Source organism: Lissotriton helveticus, chromosome 7 (genome assembly GCF_964261635.1).
Source record: "Lissotriton helveticus chromosome 7, aLisHel1.1, whole genome shotgun sequence".
In the NCBI taxonomy this organism is placed as follows: Eukaryota; Metazoa; Chordata; class Amphibia; order Caudata; family Salamandridae; genus Lissotriton; species Lissotriton helveticus.
The window spans coordinates 1,847,934,422-1,847,950,809 of record NC_136068.1 but is presented as its reverse complement, the minus strand read 5'-3'; the positions used below and the strand labels follow the sequence as shown (position 1 = coordinate 1,847,950,809).

At 43.2% G+C, this 16,388-nt stretch overlaps 1 protein-coding gene across 1 annotated transcript in view; it reads right to left on the bottom strand.

Moving 5' to 3' along the window:
• The window catches only part of LOC144767765 (uncharacterized), a 253,019-nt gene that overhangs the window by 199,911 nt on the left and 36,720 nt on the right, over positions 1-16,388 (bottom strand). Inside the window, exon 3 of the mRNA XM_078651148.1 lies at positions 2,113-2,332. Within this exon, the coding sequence (XP_078507274.1) occupies positions 2,320-2,332 (13 nt within the window). The 3' untranslated portion in view covers positions 2,113-2,319. The remainder of the gene's footprint in view (positions 1-2,112; positions 2,333-16,388) is intronic.

The following is a 16,388-nucleotide window of genomic DNA, read 5'->3' as shown; positions in this document are numbered from 1 at the left end:
GGGAAATGTGCCAACAATCATGGAAGTTGCATGTAACGCCCATGGAACCATTCCTGGTGCAGAGTAATGCAGTGCAGCGAGTTGTGCTGTGTTGCATTACTCCATGTCTATGAAGCTGTTTAAAGCCACATAAAGTGGCTTTGCTTGTCTTCATAAATCTGAATTAGGGGTTTGTGTCACAGATGTACCACGTAGTGTGGTGCAAGCATGATGCAAATCTCTCATGTATATGCCCCTCTGTGTCCAGGGGTGCACATTTTGTAATACAAATGGAATAATATTGGTATAAAGTGTTTGAAGTGTGTGTATATTTTAAACTGGGGTCTTTTCAAATCATATCAAAAAAATGAAACACAAACACACCTTAAAAGACTTTGTAGATATGGACTGAGGCAATGCAGCACAAGTCACTGTGTTGCCTCATCCTGTAATAGGGAGGCGTGCCATGGGCTTTAAGGTAGGTGTTCCCACGTAACACGCATGGCATTTGACATATTCCCAGATTTACAAGATTTCATTAACCTGGGAATGTGTCAAAAGCCTACGCCTCTCCAGGGGTAACGTAGGGGAGACACAATGAGGAGAAATAACATTATTTCTCTTTGTTTTTTCATCTTCCTATGTGTGCTGCAATCTTCAGCACATGTGGAAAGAGGAAATCACCTCGATTGTCATTTGTGCGCCAGTGCAGGGGGAAAAGGACAGGAATGTGCCATTTCCTAAAGCTATGGTGCATTCCTGCCCATTTCTTTTGCTCTAGGGCAGCACAGCAGGAAGGCTTGTGGCGCTGCCCCAAGTCAAAACATTGTAAATGAGGCCCACAGGATTGTTTTTGTGCAGGAAGGTGTTCCTTCCTGCACAAAACAATCCAGCCTACAACAAAGGAACCCTTGCACCAGGGTGTAAAGCTGACTGTGTTGGCACTAGGCAGCCGAAAGAGCACCAGAGCAGGGAAAAAGATCAGGAATGTGCATTATTGCCTTAAATAAGGGGCATTCCTGTCCTTACGCAGGGCAGCAAGGTGACTTGTTGCACTGCACTGTGCCACTTTCCCATAAATATGAGCAATAGGGGCTTATTTACAAGGCCTGTGTGCCGCCAGTGAGTCACTTTTTTCCCATATTGAAAGTGACGCACCGGTGGCACAAGGGGCTTGTAAATAAGCTCTAGAGTGTTTAGCCAGAGCCTAGAATGGAGCACCAGAGCGTCCCACCAAGGGTTTCTTGTGAACAAAGGGTCTTATTTACAAGTCCCATGTGCCGCCGGTATTGCTGCCCCATATTAACAAGGACACGTAAAGCCACCCTGCGTGGCGTTTCGTGTCCTTGTAAATACGGCCCCTTTTCTAGCAGCACTTTGCATGATAGGGCATTCTATGGATATTGCTGTGGGTGTTCCCACGCAACACCCTTGGATTCTGCTGCATTCCCAGATTACAACCTTTCGTAAACCTGGACATGTGCCAGAAACCTATGCCTCCCCAGGGGAGGCGCAATGAAGGGAAATGTTTTAATTTCTACTCTTTTTTTTTCCTCTATGCATGCTGCATTCTGCAGCATGCATAGAGAGAGGAAATCACCTCTGGTGATTGTTTTTGTGCAGGAAGGCCACCCTTTCTACACAGAAACGCTCCCCCTCCAACGTAAGCACCTTTGCACTATGGTGCAAGGGTGACTGCGTTGGCGCCTGGCAGCCAATTGTGCGCCATCGCAGGGGGAAGCACAGGGATGAGACAGTATTGTAAATATGAGGCATCTCTGTGCTTTGAAAGTCGCTCAGTGCAGCGCAGCCAGGTGGCTTACAGGGCCGCCCTGAGTCACTATTACAAAGATATCTTTATAACTTATTGGGCGGTTTCAAATCACATAAAAAATGACCCATGAATCCTTTTATAACACTTCGCTATTGAGTACATTAATGAAAGGTGATCATTTATTACACAGGTCGTGAGCACCCACCTACAATAAAAGCTACAGAGGAGCTCTGGGAGTGGAGGGTTTCACAGTGTGATGCGCGGGATGTGAAGAAACAGGGGTGAGCAGACAATTCAGGGTTAACAAACACAGTGGACTTTATGAAACACACTGAATGCTGGAGTTTCAAAGCTCTTACCAGTTCCTCCTGTGTATCAAGGAGTCCAGTGCCGAGCAGGAGTCCTCGGCCGCCGTCCAGTTTCCTTCAGCTTCAGAGAAATAGAAACACTTGTTCCGGTACCAGATCCAGCCGTCGCCACAAGGGGGCAGCACTTCACCATCCTTTCCAGTTTCTGTTGCACTGCTTTGTAAACTTTTGTTCTGCATCTGCCGCTCAGTGCGATGGTCACTCTTCAGAACTACTTATGCAGAAATCATGACATAAAACTAGAATAATTAGTGATATGATCCACACACTACTAAGAGCACTGCTAAAAAGCATGTTACGTGTATCATTATAGCTTTTTGGACTGTCTGGAAGGAGACGAGTCTTACACCTGGGAGAGAACAGGCTGCTACTGTGTGCCACCGCAGAAACCAGGGGGCTTATTTACAAGCCCCTTGTGCCACCAGTGCGTCACTTGTAATCTAGGAAAAAGTGAGGTACCGGCGGCGCAAGCGGCTTGTAAATAAGCCAGCAGGTTTCTCTCCGAAATCAAAGGGACAACAAGCTGGCATATTCGCGAAGAAATGTCGTAGAGCGGCGCTGCAAGCAATGTAGCAGCACTGCGTTGCGTCTTGCCAAAAATGCAGGGATGCACCGTATTCACAAGAATATGATGCACCACTGTGTTTTACTTTGCACTGGCACGAAAAAAAAAAAGTTGCCATGCTGCATGGGTGTCTGTGTTGCAGGGATGATTATTTATGTGCAAAGGGACACCTTCCTACGCATACACAATCATTAAAGGCGGTTTGCTTCTTCTTTGTGTACTGCAGAAGGTAGCTGTAGTGTAGCCGTTTTGGCTTACGTTCAACCCGTTGGCCTATAGTAGTAGAATGCTGTGTTTAGAATGTACTGTACGGAATAATTGCCTGTCTCCTTGGAGACCTTGAGTGTGGACAGGACCGGCAGTTGACAGTTGGTGTTGGCAGCTGACGGTCCTGCTGTGCGTCTGGTCGTTATTAAAGGCTCCCTACCTTGTGTAGTGTCATTACTACAGCAGCACACATAAAAAGAGAAAAAAAACTAGGAAAAATAAAAGTATTTCTCCTTGTTGCACCAATCTAAAGCCTGCTTTTCAGTGACGTTGGTTTTTGGCGCTACCTCAGATTGACAGAACCTTATAAATCTGTCAATCTGACAGGCGGGGTAATGCGCTTGTAAATATACCCTCGGGTATCTCTCAGGACACAAGGGCAGGCTGCTCCCTGGTCACTCTCCAGACACAAGGGCAGGCTGCTCCCGGATCGCACTGGGGACACAAGGGCAGGCTTCTCCTGGGTCACACTCCGGACACAAGGCAGGCTGCTCCTGGGTCACACTTCGGATACAAGGCCTAACCACTGTTCGATTGGTATCTCTTATACCACTTGTTTAGTATATGGTCTTAGTGGCCCCCCGCCCTCATCCATAATTGTGCAACTTTGTATGTTATACTGTACTTTTGATTTAACGCTTGTGTCCCTTTATTCATGCCTCCTTTTGCCTCCACCCCCAAATTACTTTCTACTGGTGTTCCGCAGGGGTCTACTTTAAGCCCTCTGCTTTTTAACATTTATCTCACCCCTTTGATTTACCTCGCAGAACAGTTGGGGGCTAAAATTATGGCGTACGCCGACGATACACAACTTTTGTTTACCTGGCCCAAAGATAATTTAGATACGTCGGCGGCCCAACTCTGTCTGTCCTCTGTTTTTCAATGGCTAGCAGGCGCCCAGCTAAAATGCAACGAAAGTAAATCTGAGATTTTGTTGTATGGCTCTTTTCCCGAGGATTTTAGTGAACGTCTCTGGCCTGCGGACCTACCCCCACCAAAAGCCACATCTGGCCCGGTGAAAAACTTAGGGGTTTGGTTCGGTAAGAACCTTAAGTTTGAGGACCATCTTAAGAAACTCACTGGCGTTTGTTTTTCTACCCTAAAAACTTTACGCAGGTTTTTTCCCTTCCTCCCGAAAGAAGCAAAAGAGACTGTTATTCGTGCCTTAGTACTCTCTAGGCTAGACTACGCGAATGGACTGTTCTGCGGATTGCCGGCATATCTGATTCACCGCCTTCAGGTTATTCAGAATGCCGCCGCTAGACTTTTGTTTAATGTCCCCAGGCGTTCCAGTGCTCGCCCTCTTCTCCATGCTCTTCACTGGCTCCCAGTTGCTCATAGGATTCTGTTTAAAATCTTAGTGCTTGCCTATCGAGCTATTCATCAAACTGGTCCTGTTTACCTGAGGAAAAGGTTTTGCTTGTATGTCCCTAATCGCCCACTGCGATCGGCCAACCTGTGCCAAATGTCCATCCCAAAATTTAAATACTGTAGACTTGGCGGCCAATCAATCTCAGTGAGAGCAGCTAAATCTTGGAATACCCTACCCCTTCATTTGAAAACTGCATCTACTCTTAGTACGTTTAAGAAAGGTCTAAAAACTCACCTCTTCAAAACTATAGTTTAAACTTTCCCCATCCAGTGTTTGCAGGTATTTGCTCCCTCTCAAACTGTTCTATCTTCAACGCGCCAGGATACTATTTTTTTAGTAATAGAGCGCGCTATAAAAGCCTTTAATAAAATAAAATAAAATAAATAAATTCATAAAGTGTACTGGGGATTATTTTTAGTAATAAATACATATATTTTTATAATATATACTTGTGTGGTGTCCTTTCATTTGATATTACAGGACTGTGATTGGTAAAACAGCTCGCTTAACACGACCTCTTGAGTTGAGCCTTTAAGGCTGCTTAGTCTATGCTACCCTTAAGATAGCTTGTCTATAAGGTTGACTTACAACCAGACACCATAAGGGGTTATTTGGACTGATACAAGGTGGTTCCAGAATTGGAAACATCATATATCAGGCCAACTTCTCACATCCTGCACACAAGGTAGCGCATGGGCAGGAGAATTGCAGAACATGGCCAGTCACTATAGGGCTTTATTCTGAAGTCACATAATGATTGACCATATGTCTGGGACAGTCTCTCTGGCAGCGTGTTCTCTCCATTGGCACACCACAGCGAATGACAATGTGCATGAGGGAATGAAGGTCAAAGCACTGCTATTAAGAGAGCTGCCTGTTTGTCTCTGGCCGAGGTATACACAAAGCATGCTCAGAGAGGGATTCAGTGCCAATGGAAAGACGAGGTGAGGAGTAGAGCCCTTGTCCGTGCTGGTGGGAGGGGGGAAAAGAAAGCAGTGACCAGGGGCATAACAATGGCACCTGAGGCCCCCTCACTTCACCATGAATTGAATGGTGTGCGGTGCGCATGGCACGCCTGGCCTCCTAATAAATTAAATGGTGCGGGCCCCTGATGCTTTTAAAATCAAATGGTGGGTCAGAGTGGGTACGCGCATGCGCAGTAGTTTCCGCACCACGTCTGCGTGTTCTTCAGGGTGGGGCAGGGCTAATGACCAATGCCCTGATTGAATATCTCATGACATGTGCATTGAGCGCATGTAATTAAAAGTGGGCGTGAGACTTAGGTGTGGCATCCCAGGACCCAGCCACGCTCCTACGCAGGACTGTCCGAAGTCAGTCACCGGCCGTAATCTGAAATAATTTTAATTTATTATTAGCCCCCTGCCCATGCCTGGCTAGCCCCTGCCTTCTGCTGCCTGCCTGGGTTGCCTTGCGCCTACCTCTGAAGCTGCCTGCAGGCCAGGCCCAGCCCCAGCCCTCAGGTCAGGTGAGTACTCTTTGTCTGAGCATAGTAGGCTGGAGTGGGTCGTTGGTGGTGGCAGGACGACTGGACTGTCGGAGTCTCAGTAGGTGGTGGGGCAGGGTGGTGGCCATCGGATAATTTGGAATCAGGGAGGGCATCATGGTGGGGACAAGCCAGCAATAACAGTTAAACATAGTGTTGTATGCTCAACTCCCTCTGTTCATTGGCTTTTTATCCTCCCTCGATTACATCATCATTGATCATTCAACTGCTACCAGAAGGCTCCAAGTCTGGAACCGAACAGTTACATTTGTGTTCACAAAACAAACATGCATGCATTGCACACAACATAGCCTCCCTTTCAAAGGTGGGCGGAGAGCATGAATCACGCCATGTTTAGCTACATAGCAGCAGCACCGGGTGGTTGCTAAAGGAGGCCAGGAAGGCAGTTAAGTTACACGAGCTAAGTGGGGGCATAAAAACCGGAATTGAAAATCAAAATTGCTCCCGTATGCTGTTGTGCCCCGCCTCCCAGGGTTTTAATTTAAATGAATAACAATATGTAATGAAGTAAATGAACACTTCTCGATCATGACGAAGTTTGCGGTGCTACTTTCGCACAGCGAATAAATATCACCACAATAAAGGAAGGACACAATCTTGTTACATTATTTGGCATTTCTCAGCCACTAATTGTGCCCATGATATCTATAGGGGGTACATACTTAACCCACTCTCCATCCATGCTCTCATGCCGGTCATACACCGGAAGATAATTCGCCAGCTTATAATACAAGCATTTGCAATGCAATAGGTCTCGCATTTATGCGAGTTTAAGCTATTGCCATTGTAAATTACAATCTTTTATTTGTGTTTTATAAACCAAAATAAAAGGCATTGCCATTTATAATGCCAATAGCTCAAACTCACATAACTGCGAGACCTATTGCCCTGCAAATGCATGTTGTCTTAGGCTTTCAAGTCAATTGCACATCGTGGTACAAGAACAAGTATCCTGTTAGCAACTTTATACACTTCATAAAATGCTATTATTTCATCCGAATACTTCAAAATGAAATTATGGCTTTCAGACAAGTCTCTAGTGTGTCACAGATATCACAAGGCACTGCTTTATGTGTTCCCTCATCAGAATCTCCAGGTTGCAGCAATTTTGCCCTTTCAAAACAAATGCACAAATATTTTGTTTCAAACGCTGTGCAACGTTTTTTAAAAGCTGTTTTTAAAAAAAAAAGTGCAAAAATCTGCATTTCTCCCGAGTGGCCCACATTTTTATGAGTATGAAAGGCAAATTATAGCAAATTTGGATATCGGACTAACACGGCAGAGGACATTTAGAGCCTAAAGAGTAATCATGATTTCAATAATGCAACTTAGGTTGGGCTAGATAACAGCACATTTTCAATCAGAAGGGCACAACAAGACAGGGAATTGATAAACTACGATTTATCAGTAAATACTGTTATATTACATAAACAGAATTACTAAAAATCTATATTTTTCCGGTATTATTTCATTTTCCTGTTACAGAATTTTTAAATCAATCCCCCATACTCAAGGGAGTTGCAGGAGGCTCTCAGTGGAAAAGACTTACCATGGCAGTTCCGTAAGTTCTACCAATTCCAAAGTGTATCTCAATTTAAAGGTAAAATTTATTTATGTTTGCTTGAACAGTAGATTACATCTTGCACAAATATGTTGGACTGCAGTTTTTCGTTACTGGGCACAAACATCTAGGCCATACGTAAAAGTTGTCATCTACTACCTCATATCAAACATGACTGGACATTGAAGCCTTTCAGCTAGCAGAAAGAACAAGCATTAAAAATGCAATAGGTCTTGCCTTTTATTAAGTTAAAGCCATTTGCTTTGCTATACAATACCATTAGCAAAGCAAATGGCTTTAACTTAATCAACGACGAGACCTATTGCATTTTCAATGCTTGTTTGTTAAGTCAGGAATGCGTCCTCGAGCGGTCGCCTTTGTACGCCACCCTGCCTCTTTCACTGTCTCTTTTCATGAGTGCGGTCATCTCTGGAACAGTAAAGTAAATTATTTTATTGTATAGTTAATAAAAACCATTACAAAAAATTAAAATGCAGTAATGTTTAAAAAACTAATCAAGAGATATATACATAATAAAGAATGAAAACCTTGGATGAAAATATCCTTCGAGCTTAGAAAAGCAGGGTCAGTTACAGGGGAAACAGTCACACAGGAGATACAAATTCTGGGTGTGGGTTAGATCTTGGCAATAGTCCTCTTTTTTTCCTCGAAGTTGATGATGAATTTAACTGCCCTACATAGGAGTTGGGGGTCCACCGAGCACAGGACTTGTATGATCGCGGAACGACAAGTGCGAATTCCGTATTCCTTGAACTTCGCTTTTAACCTGTTCTGGCGTTCCTGGTCCAGTGCGGGACAGATGCAAATCAGATGAATGAAGTCTTGTTTCGCGACACCACATAAGTCACACTCCTTGGAGTCTTGAGTCCTCCATTTGGGTTGATCGGCATTTGTTGGCAGGTTGCCCATCCTTTGGCTGAGGTACATGAGTTTAACATGTAATGAAAATGCAAGTCCTAGATAGGCAGCCGGCGTGGACTTTTTATATGATTGTATTGTCATCCAGGCATGTGAGCGATGGCTCAGGACTTTCTTGTCATTGATCAATGAATCCCTGGTTGAACGTTGGTACAGGTAGCGTAGTTTCCCACAGTGCTACTAGTTCAATGGTTTCAAGTGAGTGTTGTAAGAATTTGGCGTACTGGGAGTTCAGACTGTTATGCATTGTTTCCCACATGGCACGGTTGACCTCAATTTCCTGATTGATCCAGACGCTGTACCAGAATTTAACCGTCTCGTATTTTTTCAGTAATACTTGAGACTGCAGGCCGAACTCGAGTCGCACCTGCGCGGGTGATGCGTTGTGTGGTAAGCCGAATACGCGCTTGTAGACTTTCGTTTGGATTTTGTCTATAAGCTCAGCGCTCCTTCCGTGATCTAATACACTCCCATAAGCTATTGTTGGAAGTAGCTTGGCTTTCATGATGGTTAGCAGGGGGTTGTACAAAGGGCCTTTGAGTTGGTTTGATAAACTGCTAAATGCTTTTAACAAAGCTGTTCCCTTCTTTTTGATTGGAGTTGAAATGCAAGGAGAAATTAAGGTGCTTGTCCAGTTGTATCCCCAGATACTTATAGCTTTCTACTACTTCCAGTTTATTGTTGTCTATTGCAAAGGTTGGTGATACATTGCGGTGTCGAGTTATAATCATAATCTTTGATTTCTTGCTATTTATTTCAAGAAGGTTCTGTTTTGTATATCCGGTCAGTGCTTGCAAGAGACGCTGCAGGCCTATCTTCGTTTGACTGAGGAGGACCACATCGTCGGCATAGGAAAGATGTGTTAAACAAAGGTTTCCTAGCCGCGGTGGATCAGCATTGATCCTGTCTATCCTTGATGTCAGGTCGGCCATGAACAAGTTGAAAAGATGGGGGGCCAAAATGCAGCCTTGATTTAGGCCATCAAAAGGTACAGATCTTCCGAGTTAGCCGCTGACCATTGTCGATCTTTACCTGCATCCAGGTGTTGGTGTACAGTTCCAATTGTGGGTTTAATATGGAGTCCAGCAGGCCCTCCTGCTTCAGTTTAGACCAGAGTAGTTGCCTGCTGATACGGTCACATGCCACCTTAAAGTCTATAAAGCAGGCATACAGTGCTTGATGATTTTGTAGACTTTTTTTTGGCTATTAAGCTTATCGCCATTACATTTGCCATAGTGCCCGTGCCGCGGCAAAACCCTGTCTGGTTTATCGGGATTTTATTATTAACTCGGCATCAGTGAGTGCTATCAGGCGGTAGTTAGCTGCATTTTTACCATCTCCGCCTTTATAGATGGGATTAATGACAGCCCCTCTCCAGCTTTCTGGGAGCCCACTTGTGTTATTTATTGACCTGAACAAGAGGTTAAAATTACGGGCCCAGTAGTGGGGGTCCTCCTTGTAAATTGCCTGGGGGACGCCGTTCGGTCCTGGGGCACTGTCTTGCCTACTTCTTTTTATTATTTGTAGTATTTGAAGTTCATCATCTGTCCATGATGTTTGGTCTGAACCTTCCTGTTTGTTACCCGGGATGTTTGACTGAACGCAGGCGGTGCTCTTCGTGGCCGCTATATTTGATGTTTTATGTGCTTTAGTTGCTATCAGAGGCATTGATGATTTTATTGAAAAGGTGTCAACTAGGTACTGGACCCATACCTTTTCAGTGATGCAGGTCATGCTTATTGTTTGTGCTGGTCTTTTCAGTGAATTTACTTGCAACCAGAATGCTCTGGAATCAATTTTTTTATGTTATGTAGTATTTTGGTCCAAAAGTCGGTGACTCGTTTTTTTTTCTTCAGTCCAGATTAGTTTCTTATATTGTTTCCTTGTTGATCGGACTACTTGCCAGACGTTTGAATTTACATTGTGACCCTGAGCTTGCCTTGTGAGCTTCCGCAGACGTCTTCTTAAGGAAAGTGTGGACTTTGTGAAATTGACGTTGTTCATTGGAATGGCCTTCTTTTTATGGCTGACACCAGTCTTGGGTAGTTTATTTAAGAAGGCAGACCAGGTTTCTGCGCACAGTTCTTTTTCTTGAGTCGTTTATATATAAGTGGGTTACCCAAACATAGTCACTGGGACCTGGGTTGAATATGTACAAGGAGGAGGGGGTCCCAGTGTGGACAGAGAGCAATTTACACAATTCAATGAATTAATCAAAAAACAACCGTTAGAACCACAGAGTTTTATTCACTGAGGGATCAAATGTAATGAATACACATAGCAAACAATCAACTGTATTCAAGGTTATACAGTGCCCCAGGAAGGGAGGAAGGAAGTGATAAAAGTGAGGATAAGGTAGTGGTGGGATTATGTGACAGTAAAAATCAAACATTTGAAAATACGTTTGGCTGTAATTCATATAGCAGCAACGGCCATAATAATAATGGCGACCATTATTTAGAGAGGCATACTCCACAAGGTATAATTAGTCTACACAATTCTGGCGTGAAGTTGACACAAAAAGAACAGTCGACGTTTCGACCCTCTTATCAGTGCAGGAAATGATAATATCCTTGCTGGGGGGTCTTCATCAGGACCAAAGGATTGGGGCAAGTAACCTAATGCAAATGAGTAGAATAAGCTAGAGTTAGAGGGGTGCAATTCCTGCCTCTTAGGTTATCACATCGGTAGTGTTATAATGCTATTGATGAGCAACGTATTTAAGACTAATAATAGGATAAAGTCTATAAACATGGGAGTATTAGCTAATAATTAGATAAAGTCTCTAAGCATGGGAGTATTAGACAATTTATATTCCGTAAATTACAATAGTGTAAAACACGTCTATAAAATGATGAACAGTAGTACTGAGTATCTAAAACTGTTTAAAGGAGGGACTCAAGCGTCGAGATCCAAAACATGGCACGAATGTTGGCGGTAAAGCAGTGCACACGAGAGACGTGTTGAATTACCTGAGATAAATTAGCGTTGGGCATATGGACGTTACTGACGTTCAGTCCCGAATGCCCTAGGAGAGCCTAAGACATAGTATATAAGGCAAGTACATACTATTCCAAAAGTCATATCATGATGGTGAATAAAATAGGAGGAAACATACCACAGGGTTAGAAGTCCTCCATGGGGTCAGTGATTAATTATGGCGTCATCAAAGGTCGGGCAGCACCTAAACAATAATGAACGTGAACTCAATAAAGATCTATACGAAGGAAAGCTAATAAAGTGCGATACGGTAATATTCATGTCAAACCACAAGAATGAGGCTTACCGATCGCTGTACAAAGCACTCACTCGGTGCTAGACAATTTTAGGGCATCATGGGAGGTGAATCCGCTGTTAGTCTGGTGGGTCAAATAAGGGAGGGGGAATGAAACGTGGTTAAAGCGTAAGGCATTAAACGCATAATGAATGGTGATAGACCGGGAAGGAGTGATACTCACTATGGTCGATTTAATCGGAGCGCTCCGTAATGGGGTATGTAACGCGAGCTCAGTTTCCTGGATATTGAAGTAACCATGGTGACGTTGTCACGTGGTAAACCGGCGAGCAATGGAGCCCGAAAACAGACTGTGTTTTGGAAAACCATCATAATCGCAATGGTAGTAACATTTGCTAACAAAATTACAAAAAGCAGTTAAATGGTTGATTTTAAGAGCGTAGTTAGTATTATAATGCTCTAGAGTCACAGAATCAGAGGAACAGTCTATCACATAGCAAGAAGGGGGTTTGTGCATGGCGTACCTCTCTGACATGAGGGTAAAGCACATTGCACGTACCAATAATTTTTTTTTTTACCAGATAGCATGTCATTAAATTATCAATCGTAGTGTACTTCATAGCCAAGAGGGTAAGGTCATACAGCTGATGCTTGAACATTGATAATGAGATACAAATAGATTGAATTATGATATATTGATAATCGTGCCAACCCCCCAGGATCAAACTATTAAAAGATTGAAAATTAGGCATAGTGTGATGGAGATATACTCCTTCATGGAAGAGTAGCTAATTGGGAAAATTAGCTGTCATGTTCATTGAGGCCAGTAGCAATTGAGTCAAAGAAATAGATCCATTTAAGTTCACGGGTGTTCAGAATGTCAGAAATATTTCCACCTCGTGGTCCCAATGTTGCCTTTTCAAAGACAACCCATCGTAGACTTTCAGGGAGATGGGAATTCAACTTGAAATGGTCCACCAGTGGTGCACCAAGGACCTCACAACGGATCCGGCTCATATGTTGAAAAATACGAGCTTTTACTTTTTGTTGAGTTTGGCCGATGTAGATTTTTTGACATGGGCAAACGATGGCATAAATAATGTTGTTCGAATTACAGTTGCTGAAAGATTTGAGCTTAACTGTGAGATGGTGATGTTGGAATTCCTTGGTCTGAATTACAGAGTCACAGGCTTTACAGTTGCCACATTTGAAATGGCCAGTGATGGGTGGCAAATTCCACAAGGAAGTGATAGTGGGTTGACTATCAGAAGATAGAAAGGAGCATACCACATAGTCCTTAATGCTCTTGGCCTTCTTGAACGCATGTAGTGGTGTCTCAGGTTGTTGGATATCGTCAGACACCAAATGCCAATGCTGCTTGATGATCCGTTTGATCCTGTTACTTTTGGTATTGAAAGTGGTGACACAAACAATACGGTTTTCTTGCTGGTTGGTTTTGTCTTGGGGTGATAGTAATTCTTCACGAGGATAGAACCAAGCACGTTTGCGTGCTTTCTTTATCAGACGTCTCGGGTATCCCCGGCTTAGCAGTCCACTGGAGAGATCCTCTGCTTCTGAGAAATAATGAGCTTCGCTGGAACAGTTTCTACGTATTCTCAGAAACTGCCCGAAGGGCAGATTATCGCGGAGGGCTCGCGGATGGTGACTGTTGTAAGCCAATAAAGAGTTTCTTTCCGCTGGTTTGCGATACAGTTTAGTACATAGTGACCCAGCTTGGTGATAAATAGTGACATCGAGGAAATCAATGGTGTCACTGTGAGACTGCATCGTAAACTTGACATATTGAGATTGTTGATTCAGCCAAGTAAAGAAGCAACTTAAATTGTCCTGGTTGCCATTCCAGATTAGTAAAATATCATCAATATACCTCATCCAGAGAGCGATGTGGTCTCTGAATGGGTTCAATTGATTTAAGACTGAATCATCCTCAAAGGCTGCCATGTAGAGTATGGCTACATCCGGAGCAAATACTCTACATGGCAGCCTTTGAGGATGATTCAGTCTTAAATCAATTGAACCCATTCAGAGACCACATCGGTCTCTGGATGAGGTATATTGATGATATTTTACTAATCTGGAATGGCAACCAGGACAATTTAAGTTGCTTCTTTACTTGGCTGAATCAACAATCTCAATATGTCAAGTTTACGATCCAGTCTCACAGTGACACCATTGATTTCCTCGATGTCACTATTTATCACCAAGCTGGGTCACTATGTACTAAACTGTATCGCAAACCGGCGGAAAGAAACTCTTTATTGGCTTACAACAGTCACCATCCGCGAGCCCTCCGCGATAATCTGCCCTTCGGGCAGTTTCTGAGAATACGTAGAAACTGTTCCAGCAAAGATCATTATTTCTCAGAAGCAGAGGATCTCTCCAGTCGACTGCTAAGCCGGGGATACCCGAGACGTCTGATAAAGAAAGCACGCAAACGTGCTTGGTTCTATCCTCGTGAAGAATTACTATCACCCCAAGACAAAACCAACCAGCAAGAAAACCGTATTGTTTGTGTCACCACTTTCAATACCAAAAGTAACAGGATCAAACGGATCATCAACCAGCATTGGCATTTGGTGTCTGACGATATCCAACAACCTGAGACACCACTACATGCGTTCAAGAAGGCCAAGAGCATTAAGGACTATGTGGTATGCTCCTTTCTATCTTCTGATAGTCAACCCACTATCACTTCCTTGTGGAATTTGCCACCCGTCACTGGCCATTTCAAATGTGGCAACTGTAAAGTCTGTGACTCTGTAATTCAGACCAAGGAATTCCAACATCACCATCTCACAGTTAAGCTCAAATCTTTCAGCAACTGTAATTCGAACAACATTATTTATGCCATCGTTTGCCCATGTCAAAAAATCTACATCGACCAAACTCAACAAAAAGTAAAAGCTCGTATTTTACAACATATGAGCCGGATCCGTTGTGAGGTCCTTGGTGCACCACTGGTGGACCATTTCAAGTTGAATTCCCATCTCCCTGAAAGTCTACGATGGGCTGTCATTGAAAAGGCAACATTGGGACCACGAAGTGGAAATATTTCTGACATTCTGAACACCCGTGAACTTAAATGGATCTATTTCTTTGACTCAATTGCTACTGGCCTCAATGAACATGACAGCTCATTTTCCCAATTAGCTACTCTTCCATGAAGGAGTATATCTCCATCACACTATGCCTAATTTTCAATCTTTTAATAGTTTGATCCTGGGGGGTTGGCACGATTATCAATATATCATAATTCAATCTATTTGTATCTCATTATCAATGTTCAAGCATCAGCTGTATGACCTTACCCTCTTGGCTATGAAGTACACTACGATTGATTATTTAATGACATGCTATCTGGTAAAAAAAAATGTTATTGGTATGCGCAATGTGCTTTACCCTCATGTCAGAGAGGTACGCCATGCACAAACCCCCTTCTTGCTATGTGATAGACTGTTCCTCTGATTCTGTGACTCTAGAGCATTATAATACTAACTACGCTCTTAAAATCAACCATTTAACTGCTTTTTGTAATTTTGTTAGCAAATTTTACTACCATTGCGATTATGATGGTTTTCCAAAACACAGTCTGTTTTCGGGCTCCATTGCTCGCCGGTTTACCACGTGACAACGTCACCATGGTTACTTCAATATCCAGGAAGCTGAGCTCGCGTTACATACCCCATTACGGAGCGCTCCGATTAAATCGACCATAGCGAGTATCACTCCTTCCCGGTCTGTCACCATTCATTATGCGTTTAATGCCTTACGCTTTAACCACGTTTCATTCCCCCTCCCTTATTTGACCCACCAGACTAACAGCGGATTCACCTCCCATGATGCCCTAAAATTGTCTAGCACCGAGTGAGTGCTTTGTACAGCGATCGGTAAGCCTCATTCTTGTGGTTTGACATGAATATTACCGTATCGCACTTTATTAGCTTTCCTTCGTATAGATCTTTATTGAGTTCACGTTCATTATTGTTTAGGTGCTGCCTGACCTTTGATGACGCCATAATTAATCACTGACCCCATGGAGGACTTCTAACCCTGTGGTATGTTTCCTCCTATTTTATTCACCATCATGATATGACTTTTGGAATAGTATGTACTTGCCTTATTTACTATGTCTTAGGCTCTCCTAGGGCATTCGGGACCGAACGTCAGTAACGTCCATATGCCCAACGCTAATTTATCTCAGGTAATTCAACACGTCTCTCGTGTGCACTGCTTTACCGCCAACATTCGTGCCATGTTTTGGATCTCGACGCTCGAGTCCCTCCTTAAAACAGTTTTAGATACTCAGTACTACTGTCCTTCCTTTTATAGACGTGTTTTACACTATTGTAATTTACGGAATATAAATTGTCTAATACTCCCATGCTTAGAGACTTTATCTAATTATTAGCTAATACTCCCATGTTTATAGACTTTATCCTATTATTAGTCTTAAATACGTTGCTCATTAATAGCATTATAACACTACCGATGTGATAACTTAAGAGGCAGGAATTGCACCCCTCTAACTCTAGCTTATTCTACTCATTTGCATTAGGTTACTTGCCCCAATCCTTTGGTCCTGATGAAGACCCCCCAGCAAGGATATTATCATTTCCTGCACTGATAAGAGGGTCGAAACGTCGACTGTTGTTCTTTTTGTGGCAACTTCACGCCAGAATTGTGTAGACTAATTATACCTTGTGGAGTATGCCTCTCTAAATAATGGTCGCCATTATTATTATGGCCGTTGCTGCTATATGAATTAGAGCCAAACGTATTTTC